This window comes from Daucus carota, chromosome 5 (genome assembly GCF_001625215.2).
Source record: "Daucus carota subsp. sativus chromosome 5, DH1 v3.0, whole genome shotgun sequence".
NCBI lineage: Eukaryota > Viridiplantae > Streptophyta > Magnoliopsida > Apiales > Apiaceae > Daucus > Daucus carota.
In genome coordinates this window covers 5,482,774-5,494,866 of record NC_030385.2, presented here as the reverse complement: position 1 = coordinate 5,494,866, position 12,093 = coordinate 5,482,774, and the positions used below count along the sequence as shown (strand labels likewise).

The 12,093-nt window shown below is 34.9% G+C and overlaps 2 protein-coding genes across 2 annotated transcripts; one reads left to right on the top strand and one right to left on the bottom strand.

Moving 5' to 3' along the window:
- The first annotated feature begins 1,357 nt into the window (after positions 1 to 1,357).
- LOC108219940 (FRIGIDA-like protein 2) lies at positions 1,358 to 4,030 on the top strand. The gene is made up of 3 exons (XM_017393540.2): positions 1,358 to 2,350; positions 2,641 to 2,816; positions 2,912 to 4,030. Exons 1-3 carry the CDS (start codon positions 1,540 to 1,542, stop codon positions 3,686 to 3,688), a joined length of 1,764 nt encoding a protein of 587 aa, XP_017249029.1. The 5' UTR covers positions 1,358 to 1,539; the 3' UTR covers positions 3,689 to 4,030.
- Positions 4,031 to 4,773: 743 nt separating this feature from the next.
- Positions 4,774 to 5,991, bottom strand: LOC108222671 (heavy metal-associated isoprenylated plant protein 47). Its single transcript, XM_017396556.2, has 3 exons — positions 5,900 to 5,991; positions 5,639 to 5,717; positions 4,774 to 5,126 (listed from the first exon to the last, which is right to left on the bottom strand). The coding sequence occupies exons 1-3, from the start codon at positions 5,903 to 5,905 to the stop codon at positions 4,960 to 4,962; spliced, it is 252 nt and encodes an 83-aa protein (XP_017252045.1). The 5' UTR covers positions 5,906 to 5,991; the 3' UTR covers positions 4,774 to 4,959.
- Positions 5,992 to 12,093: the final 6,102 nt, after the last annotated feature.

Sequence of the window (12,093 nt, the reverse complement as noted above, 5' to 3'; positions counted from 1 at the left end):
GAAAAAGTTCAAAAGTCACTATTTTGAGTCAAATCGGCCTCAATGTTATTTTGTGGAAAAACGATTTTAACTGTCATTTCAAAACACATGAAGTTGCTTTTTGATTTTTCTGAGTAAAACACAACTTGAAGTTCAAGTTGCGTTTTCTAACTTAAAACACGACTTGAAGTTGCGTTTTCTGTAGAAAACACGACTTGAAGTGGTGTTTTCAGCAGAAAACACGACTTAAAATTGTGTTTTTCTTAACGCAACACGAAGTTGCGTTTTGAAGTGATAATTGGGCCATATTTTCAGAAAATGTTAATAGAGGCCTTTTGCAGTTAGATAGTGACACTTGGGGCCAACACTGTCTAGAGACATGTATTTTACAAAAAGGCATGCCCAAATGACATGCTATTTTTCATTAAATATAGCAAAAACTTTTGCATCATTACATGACTGATACTAAAGTGCACTTAAAAATATAACGAAAGTTAGCTAATATTAACAATAGAACTTAGTACAGTGCTAACTTATATTAGCAGCTTATCTAATATTTTCATTAAAAAAAGCTTCAACACTTCAATTTTCATCATCCAGAGCAACGTAAATGTGTCCAGAGCTTATTTGTGCATTATAAAGTTCAAAAGCGTCGAAGTTAAAAAATTCTTCCATAACTCCAATGGTTGAATTTAGATCTTCAACATGGACATCATTAATTATGAGAATAGTTTTGAATTAAATATTAAAACTCATGTTGATGATCTTGCATCAACTAAAACCTTGATATCCCAAGAATCTATTATACAACGAATTATAATGTTCTGCAATTATTGTTTACTAAAAATAGAAGACAGTAGTATTGTAAATTATAACAGTAATTTTGAATTAAAAATCAGAACACAAGTTCACGGTTTTGGAGTAACTGAAGCCCCACTATCTCAAAAATATATCCTACAATCTATAATATTCTGTGGTTGCTGTTTAGATGATATATCTTATAATGTTTGTAACGATTATGCTGGAGAGTGAAATACGAGATATGCTTTTCAAAAAATAGATCATATTTTAATACGTATAGATATAAGATTGTATGTACAGATTAGTTTTTAAAAATTATATACAATCCTTTAATCATATCCATTGATTACTAGATTATTTTAAAGGTAGATCTTGTGATCTTTCATGACTTCAAAATTTTGTGGTCTCCACAAAGCCAACTCTTTGTATATATATTATCTTCAAAAGAACATATCTTTACGAAAATAGACAATTATAATTTGCTGTTTGCTGGACTTGATCATTGGTTATTGGTTATTGGTTATATGTTGTATGATATTTTTTTTATATAAATTAACCCCTTCGTTGAGAATTAAAGAAAGAAAGAAAGTGAGAAGACCCATTTTATAATGATTAATCGGAAATCGGAATCGAAGTATGTACGGGTGTGAGGCGGGGGTTGTGTATAGAGTCTGGCAGCAAGCCCAGCTAACAAAGTGGTGGTTAGGGTATCCATATATACAACACTAGTTTGATAAGAAAAGCGGAAAAGAATCGAGGATGGGGACGACAATGAAAGCAATATCAGCTGCGATGAAACTCATCGACGTCAAGAAACAAAACCTTAAAAAAGCCTTTGATGATTTACAATCCCATTCCTCTTGGCTCCCCTCTTCTACCCTCACCTGGTCCCAAATTGACACTCACTTCACTTGCCTCCATTCCTCTCTTGAACACCAATTCCAATTCCTCCAATCCCTGGAATCCCAACCCCAATCCCTGGAATCCAAACCCCAATTTCTGGAATCCCAACCTCAATCCCTGGAATCCAAACCCCAATCTCTGGAATCCAATTCAATTCCCCCAAAATCACTCACCCGCACCGCTCGCCCCCAACTCAAATCACTTTGCCACACCATGGACGCATTAGCCCTCAGAAATTATGTCATCCATCACCACAGGCAACGCGATTCCATTCGCCTCGAACTCGCGGATGCTTTTGCTGCTTCTCCTGATCCGGCCTCCTTGGTTCTCGACACCATGGATGGTTTTAGCTCTACTAATGATTTGGAGTTGAGGCGGACTTGTGTTATGTTTTTAGAGGAATTAATGCAACTTAAGCCGGAGATTAAGGGCGAATGCAGGGAAAAGGCTATGATTTTGGCTATTGATTGTAAAGAAATGCTTAGTACTGTTACTAGCATTAACAACAATACTTTCGGGTTGCTTGGCTTTTTGCTACTTGTTTCTGTTTATGGTTTGCGCCATGCTTTTAGCCTCCATCAACTTACTGATTATGTGGTTTATGTTGCTAAGAATAAGATGGCCGTTCCCTTGTGTCGCTTGCTCGATTTTGGTGACAACATTACTGGTCAGTTGGATTTCTATTTTTATTTTGACGTTTGCTTTCTTATGCTTTGTTAATATACTGCCTTCATATTGGATGTTATATGTGCGTTATCACTTAGCTACACTTATAATTGATTAGTATGTATCGGATTGTTTCACCTTAACTTCCTTGTTCATTTTAACAATGTTATTCATCTGCTCTGCTTAATACAACAAAACTCAGAGTAAATTTACAACTGAATGAAAAGATCACATCGGATGATCCTTGGAACCAAATGTTTATTCTTTTTTGCTTGTATTTTTGGGTCGCAGGTATTATTGAGAAACTCATCAGTAAAGGCAATCATATCATCGCCGTGAAGTTTATATATGAATTTGAGATGACTAAACAGTTTCCACCAGTACCTTTATTAGAGGAATATGCAATGGAGTCTAAATCTGTTGTTCATAAGATTCGCATGAGTGGGGATGTGAATAGTCATAAAATGGTAACCTCGCATTATATTGATTTCCTCACGTGTAATTAAACCTAAAAACCAAGCTTATCTATTACTGAACGACTGATATCTGTTTATCACTGCAGAGGGATGTTACTTTGAATGAACTGGATAGATTGAAATCTGTTGTCAAATGTGTAGAGGATTACAAGCTTGCTTCTGAATTCCCGAAGCTTAATGCTCTTATGCAGCGCATTCGGAAACTAGAAAGAGAAAAACCAAACAAGAAACGTGCTGGAGCAGCCTCTGCCTCTGTGCATGAAAAGCAAGCAAAACTACAGAATAGTAGCATAACAAATCATTCCCAAACAGAACAAGATGGTGCAGTTCCTGCTACAAAAAGAAACACTGTGCAAGAAAAGCAATCAAATCTACAGAAGGAGACTGCATTTGATCGTATGCAACCAGCTGATCCAGCTAGTGTCACAACAAGGGATTCTTCTAACTTAAGAATCCCTGAAACTGCTGTTACCTCAGCTATCCCATCATACCAGCAACCTAATCCATATGCCGCAGCACCAATTGGGCCTTATGGAATGGTTGGTTCTAATCCTGACTTTGATACCTATGCTTCTGCACACATGGGGTCTTATGCATTGACCACCTCTAGTCATGAAAATCCAGCCAATTTCTACCCTTCAGGATCACAAATACCAGGTGAAACTTATGGAATGACAGGCTTGTCTTCAGGCATGTATGAGCAGTCAGAGCCTCCTATGAGTTTTAATTCCAACATACCAGCTCCCAGTTCAAGTCTCTGCCCTCCAGGATCGCAGATGCCGGCTGGTTATTATGATGGAAACACTGCTTATGGTGGATATAGTTGGGCACCCGAGTACCATCCGTCTTACTATCCTCAGTAATAATCTGCGACAGTTGAAGTTTTAGCTGTAAGATGAATATGTTTTACTACAGTGTATGGATCTGTCTAGTGTCTTTTTATGTAATTTAAAGAACATTGGGGGCATCTATCCTACATGAGCCATGGAGTTGGCTGGAATGTTTAATCTGTATAATGTGGAGGCGAGGAGGGTATGGTAAGAATTTTACTTTTTGTCTTAAGGTCCATGGCACAAGGAGTGCTTTTGTTTTTTCTCCCTAGCAATCCGACCAGCTGATGGCTGTTCTAATTTTTCAAACATGATTTGTACTTTTGAACTCCATTGGTATCAAATTTTGAATTGTATATCCAATTTTTTCTGATACATCAGCTGGAAGGAATAATTTAGCGATGAATGGCGTTATCCTTTTTAATTTCCTAATATTTCTGCCAAGATGAATTTTCAAAATACTGACATCCTCACATGCTCATTATACTCACATGCTCATTATACTCAAAAAGCTACACAGGTGACTTCAGAGTTACACAGGTGCCTCGGCTTAAAATCCTTGCTTTAAGTCATCTCTAACTTTAAGCTGAAAAATGCTCATTTGTGTAATAAGTCAGAAGCCAATTTAAAGTCAAAAAAAAAAAATTGTCAAATTATAAAGATAGTAATATATATAATAAGTATACTGGATAATAAAAGTTAAAAGAAAGATATAAAAATATAATAAAAATATATCTGTTTATATCAAAATAGTTTAAAAAATAATTAAATATATAACCAATGTGTATAACAAATGATAGCTATAGACCTTAAGACTCAAAGCTAAAAAAGAAAATGCAAGATAGAAGTTGAAAGAAAGAACAACAAATAGTGGAATTCATGTCATTGTGTGCATCATGTTCCTATATGAGTTTCTATGCATCTAGCATTACTCTTACAAGGTATTACCCTTGGAAATGCTCAAGTTGTTTAGGTTTTGTATAACTAACTTCTTTCATGCTGACGAATCAATTTATTATTCAAATGTATAGACTGTGTAAAATTCTGGTAGAATCTGGGTACCAGCAATTTGGAAGTGAAAATAGAAACAATACCACTTGACAATATACTCTAACGTAAAAGTTGAAAGAGATTAAATAGAATGTTGCAGTACAATTTGAAGAGCCACAACGGTAGCAAGAACTAGTTCTCCATCCCAAACAGGATACTGCAACCTTGTACCGTAGAAATTAACATATAACAGGTCAAGTTATAATTGTTCCATCCCATGACCATGAGTAAGGCTCTTAGAGAGTCTTCAGGAATTAAGCTTCTTTCACAGAATCGTCCCTTACTATTTCCTCAACAAGCTCCAAGCTGGCGTACCCCAATTTCTTCCTCATTGAGCTTGTCAAACCCGCTGCATCAACCCCATCTCCGATCACAACGACTTGGTCTTTCTTTTCCCCTTCCAGTGCCACTGATATCACACCTGCACCATGCAATTATTTGACACCAGAGAATGATTACGTTTTACTTGCTTTATTGCGTCAAACCTGTAGCTGAAATAGTTACTCTACTTTTCTGCTATTACGTTTTACTTGCTTTATTGCGTCAAACCTGTAGCTGAAATAGTTACTCTACTTTTCTGCTATTTGTTTAGGATACGGGATAAAAAAGGAGTAAAGTATATGTTAGTGACCGAACTTTATCCATTTTTTCATTTTGATGGCCGTTAATTCAAATTTATAATATGCTCACCTTATATTATTGTCTTAATTCATCAAAAAGGTGGTTAAGGGCCACTTTTTTGAGAGAAAAAAGATTAATTTTTTCTCAGAAAAGTGGCCGTCAGCCATTTCTTTGAAACATAAAAACAAAGTCTCGCCACCTATTTATAAATTTGAAAATTTGACCACCAAAATGCTAAAATAGATAAAGTTCGGCCACCACTTTACATTTTACTCTTGGAAAAAGCTTAGTTTTATGCATATATGGAAGTACCTGATTCCGTGGCAGCCATTGCCAGGGCCTTGGACCTACATTTCTTGCAGTGTGAACGTACCTTAATTACTATCTTTTGCTGCAGAGTTATATGAAATGAAACAACGTCGTCAAAATCATATGAACAAGAAACACATATCCAATATTTGTGTGCATACAATCATATACAGATGTATTACTGAGAGTCCGAGAACATATTAAGTGTAATTATTGATTGAATCAGATGTATTGACTACGAACGAGAATAACAGAATCATTTACCTCCATTTTCTGACTGACAAACGCCAACTATTGAGGAAGGGATTTTTCAGCAGCAAATTTAAAGACTCACAATCTTAACCCTTGTGCACCCCAGCATGTGTGTATATATAGAAAAATATTCCCTATGTTCTATATTAAGAGGAGTGTATTCGATTGGGATTTTAATGGATTGTTTTTAGTGTATGGATTGTGTCTGATTTTGATTTGTGCGGATGTTTGATAAAATGTCGCAGAGTTGATAGGATTTAAGCGCGATGCTTCAAAATCCCATTGATTTTGATGTGATTTCAAAAAACTTAAAATACACCGAAGAATGCCACAAAATTCATCATTTTATGAAATGCAAAAAAATCTGATTATTAGCATTTGAATACCATCAGATTTTAATGGATTTTAAACAATCCCAATTGAATACCATCGGAATTTAAAATCTCAATTGAATACCACCAGATTTTGTAGCATAATTTGAAATCCCAATTGAATACCTCAAGATTTTAATGGATTTCAAACAATCTCAATCGAATACCCTCGGATTTCACAAATGCAAAAAAATGCTTTAAAATCTCAATTCAATACACCCCTCTAAGAGTCGTTTTAACTTTTTACTTCTAATCAATTTGAGGTGTAAAAAAAACATATATCTACATATTATTTTTCAGAATTTTTTTTTCTAAATAAAAATATGTTTAATTTTTATAAATAGAAAAATAAAACTTAAAAAGTAATATGCAGAAATATGTATTTTTTTACACACCAAATTAGGTGTGAAAAGTTAAAACGACTCTTATTATGGAATAATTGAACAAAGGAAGTACTGCTTACAGACTAATTTTTCTCTGGCATTGCCTGCCTATCTTAAATTAGGAAGCATTCCTTCTCGATCCCACATTGGACGTTGACTTGATTGCTCCAAGTAAACTAAAATATAAGCATAGGATCAATTTGTTATGCACTTCTGAAGTAAGCTCCAAGACTTCCGCCAAGTCTTCGTAAGAAGAATATTTATTTCGCATACGAACATGAATTTCCAGTACCGACTCGGATTTTTTGAAGCAACCTATGAATGTGTCATGTGAGCAATGGCGTGTTTTCTAACGAGAATATTGATCAATGGCAATGACCTAGTGTAACATACTGACATGTGGTCACACATTCTCGGTGCATACTACGTGGGTGTTTGGCACGGGCTTATAAGCTCGGCTTCTGAATTATAAGTTAGAAGCACTTATTTGTACCATTTGTATAAGAAGCCAAAAAGTACTTAAAAAAAGCTACGATTACTAGTTTTTATCTCACGGCTTCTACTTATTTCTCAAACACTTTTATCACTTATAAGTCGTAACTTGCTTCTAACTTCTACTTCACTTTTTTATTTTAAGCAATAAGCACTTATTTTAAACTCACCCAAACGGCCCCTACATCTCCCCTGCGCGTGCGGAGCTGTTAAGTAACTCAAATTTCAGGCTTTAGAAAACATATATAAATCAGAGGAATGGAGAGAGTCAGAGAGCCACAAATAAGTTAGTTTAGGCACAAGACTAACTCAAATCGATATCCAACACTATTTTCTTCAAGTTAATAGCTAATTTGTGGTTATTATGGATAAAAACTGATTTTCTGGATGAGTAATGCATAATGGGGTAGATATTAGATCAAATAATGTTGTTTTCAGTTCTTCTCGAACGTGTGTAGTTTGTGTTTTGTAAACATTTTAAATTGTAATCATGTAATTTGTGTATCTGGTGATGTATGTAACTTATCTATGAAATTATATGTGATATGATTGTGATATTGTACCATCCTGCATTTATATGATCTTTCCAACGCTAGTATAATTTCCAACTTTATTTTCAAAGAGTTGAAGTACTTTATTGAGTTTCACTTTAATTGGGCATTAACTAATTTGTGCAAAATATATAATTTGACAAAAGGATAAATATCAAATTGGTGACTCGTTTCGTCCAAATGTATCAATTGAGTGACTGATTCCCAAATTGACTCAAATATTATATATTGAGTTTCGCACATTTTTATGAATGGTATTACATCCAAATGAAAGATTTTGAGTCCTACTATTTTTTTTAATATTTTTAGATTTTTAAAATTTTATCAACTATTTATTTTTAATTTTTTGATTGTTTTATTTGATTTAAATAAAAATAAATAGGAGATAAATTTTTAAAAATCTGAAAATATTATCTAAAATACTAGAACTTGGAATCTTTCATTTAGATGTAATACCATTCATAAAAAATGTGTGAAACTCAATATATAATACTTTCAAAATTTTGACTAACGATAGAGTGATATTTTTGATACAAATTTTTCTAATAAGTAGCTCATTTGAGTCAATTTAGGAATCAGTCACTCAATTGATACATTTGGACGAAACGAGTCACCAACTTGATATTTATCCCATTTGACAAATCAATTAGGGAGTAGTTCTTTTTTTCCCCAGAAAATTAAGATCGGAATGAGTGACTTGATCTAGTGTTTTTGTGGGTAAATTGCATGTGTTTCCTTTAGTTTTATAATATCTAATAAACATGGATGCACTAGAGATATATTGTCATTTAAAATATGATGTCAAAAGTGCCGACTATATTGCGTGTAATTTTAATGTGAGGTCGAATGGTGTGCAAAGGCGATTCAAGATACTTAAATCAGTGATGAAGATGGAAACTTTCTTATTCTAGATGAACAGTTTGTTAAGAAAATTGTTAAAAAAAGTAACAAGGCCAAAGATGTAGCGACTCGCAACAAGGGCAAAGATAACAAATAAGAAAGAGGAACATTAATCAAGAGGTATGCATTAGGGTCATGTATATATGGTATTATATTCTTGTATGACTGAGATGCGAAGAACTTAAACTTTTGGTAATGCATGATTTGATTTTGTGCATGAAAAAGGAAAATTAGAGATGGAGGTTATTAATGTTGAGAATAGTAGATCTAGACCAGCAAGTGAATCTGTTGTGAATATTTGTCGGAAAATAACTAATATTGGAAAATGAAAATTGGCATTGACGAGGTATCTAATGAGAGCAACTAAGGACAATAGATCACCGAGTAAAATACTAAAAACAAAGAAGGTGTGAACATATGAAGCCTGAAGGATATATACTGAAAAATGCTCGCCTTCGATCATGACAGACGAATTCATGAATCTGTCAAAAGAACAAATGAAATGGGTGAAAAGAATATGATTTTGTGATTTGTTAATGTTTAGGATGATTTCTTATACACACAAGATCGAATATAACATGGCACAATCATATGATAGGGAAAGGTGTGCACTCCCTGTAAAATGTGGGACAATCCAAATTAATAATTAAAAAATGAATACTGTGATCGGATTGCCAATGAGGAATGTTGTTCTCTAAATAGAAAATAATGAATCCAATTTTACTATATGGGGGACAATTTCAAGATAAAATAGGCTATGAAAAATCGCCCCTAATGGTGACAGACGAAATCATTGGAAGTTGTGTTGTGGATAAAAATTTGAAGTGAAATTTTCGTAGTTATATTTTATAAGCTTTTCGTTAAGGGTCACTAGAACCTATTCCTAAATAGGGATGCTAAAAATAAATTTGGATGTGGATATTCACATATAGCTGGTGCCGATCGGTAATTAAGAAATTGATAATAACACATGTTTTTAGTGCTGCTAACACAAGAGGAACTTTACGGGATTCTTACCATTTCTCATTGTAGTTAATCATGCGAAACCTGAAAACTATAAAATTAAATGATATTTTATGTCCAATTTTATTAATTTATATGTTTTAACTTTTGAATTTTATTATTGTTGTCTCACAGTATCTTTATGTAAGCAAGGTGCAGAATAAGAACTATGTCCACGTATCGGATATGTGCCTGCTTATCGAGGCTGGTCAGATATGTTGATTCAGAATGAAAAAAATGAGGCCTCTGGAAGAAGTTTTAGAGTTAGGTTATTGATTGATCTTGTAGAAGAAAGAAGGTAAAATATTTATAATATTTTATTAGTAAATGTTCTTGACACTCATAAAATATGATGGTTGTAGTTATTGTTTGCCTACCAATTTTCATTTAAGGATGACACAGAAGTTGGGGACAAGACACAAATTAGGTGTTAATAACATGAATGATAACATTAAGCACCAAGCATGCAAAGCAGATTAACACATGGCTCACCGTAAAAGTCTCAGGCGATTCTTTTATGAGTGTGTGCGCACGTGCCAAGGTGAACATTTGTATAAAATACGAAAAGGTAAGTAAGGAACATCTAAACATATAGCAACTAGAATGCGTTCATCTGGTTTAAAGTAAAAGCGGGGGTTTTGAAAACATACCATTGTTCGGAGGTGGAGATGAACGGAGAATACGCCGGAGAAGGAAAGTTGCTTACGCCTGGGATGCTTCGAGTAGAGAAAGTGAGCAAGTGAGGAGTTTTGAGAGATAATAAAAAGTGAAACAAGGATGTGTGTATGTGAATATATAGCTGCAAACAGTGGGGGGTAGCCTCGCCAGTTGGCGTGTTGCGATTGCTATGAACGAAGGGTAGTCTTAATGGGCTTGGCTTCCCGAGATGCAGTTAAAAAGCTGAAGAGGTAGAGTCCGGTTGGGACTCTGTTGCTGAAACGCTTGGATAGTGGGATTTAGTTAAATTCAAATTAATTTGAATTTTAACTAAGCGAAAATTTTGGGATCAACCTTATCTTGAAGTGTTAAGGTATACCCGGGAAACTGAGAAGGCGGCATTGGATTTAAGGAAACCCGAACAAAATTTCGGAAATTATTTTAATTATTACGAGAAATTATATCGGAGGTGTGCACTGGTTATTAAAAAAAATCTAATTATTATGTGGGTAGTTTTCAGAGAATTTCTTGTTTCTCGCATCAGGCATGCCCACGTAGGCTTAGTAATTCTTTATGATTAACACCTGACACAATTTAAAGGCTTGCAAGCGAATGGGAAGGGGTTACTGTTGATAGGTTCCTCTCGCATTTTATACTTCAAGGAACCGGGGGTAGTTGTTGTGCCGTAAAATCTCCTTAGGCTTATTTTATAGCCCATTGTATTATCTGGGCTTTATTTGGGCTTATTTGGATCACTTGACAAAAGATATCGGGCTTCACCATGGTTGGGTGAAACATTGAAGGCATGCAAGAAGACTTCTGGGTTTACATTGGAGACATAATAGAGGCTGCCATCAGGATGAGGTTTCAGCTAAAAGACTTTCGTGGGCTACCACTGTTAGGGGTTACCGTTGGGTGCACCCCGGGTTACAGCTGTGGGGGTACAACTAAGGGATGCAGTTAGTAGGACTACCGTCGCCTGGGCAGAATGGAAAGCGGATTCCAAGCAGGACTCATCTTCCTTGTTTTTAGGAGGACGAATTGGAGGTGGATTTGGAGTATATTGACCATCCTTTATCCGCGAATTAAGGGATAATTACACCTATTTTGGAGATAATTACAATATATGAAGATAAATCTCATGTATAACCGGATATACATCGAGATGGAGGCTTCAAGTGACCTACTTGGAGTAGGATTTCGCTGGATAACTGCTAAAATAGGCTGATTTATCCTAAACTAGAGGGGATGAGAACTTATCTTTCCATAATTCTTATCATGAGCTACATGATCTTGATCCTCATAAATAGGGTATGTAGGCACCTTGCAAAGGGATTCGGATTCACAAGTTCTAAGTTTTACACTCGAAAGAGAGGCACGTGTAACCTTTATGACACTTTCTCCGGGCATTTGCAGGACGAAATTCTATTGTTCCGGCCTCTTTGTTCGGACCTTTGCGAGCTCAGCCCTTAAACACAACCATTTTTCCATATTTCTTGTTAACGGTAGCCCGTCAAGGTATTCGTGATTTATGTATTTATAACAAATATCCCTGTTATTGTGACGTATAGGTGTTGTATCAATTTCTCTCACAACATTAAAAATAAAATTTTATAAAATAATTAAAAAGCATTCATAAATTGCACGGACTATAATCTAGTAATCACAAAGGGGTTAATTATCAAACTCATCACTGAGGTCGATACCATTTGTTCACTTGAGTGATGAGTTTCATAATTATCCCGATCATAAAATAAGAATCTTAGGGGGTGTTTGATAACTCTTAATGGTCATTTTACTTATTCGGTCAGAGATTTAATTTTTTTAACAGATTATCAAACGTGCTTAAT

Coding starts and splice junctions, on each gene's coding strand:
- LOC108219940 (XM_017393540.2), top strand. CDS start 1,540: ATGGGGACGACAATGAAAGCAATATCAGCTGCGATGAAACTCATCGAC. Junction 2,351..2,640: donor TTTTGGTGACAACATTACTG/GTCAGTTGGATT, acceptor TTTGGGTCGCAG/GTATTATTGAGAAACTCATC. Junction 2,817..2,911: donor ATGTGAATAGTCATAAAATG/GTAACCTCGCAT, acceptor TTATCACTGCAG/AGGGATGTTACTTTGAATGA.
- LOC108222671 (XM_017396556.2), bottom strand. Junction 5,127..5,638: donor AATGGCTGCCACGGAATCAG/GTACTTCCATAT, acceptor TGCATGGTGCAG/GTGTGATATCAGTGGCACTG.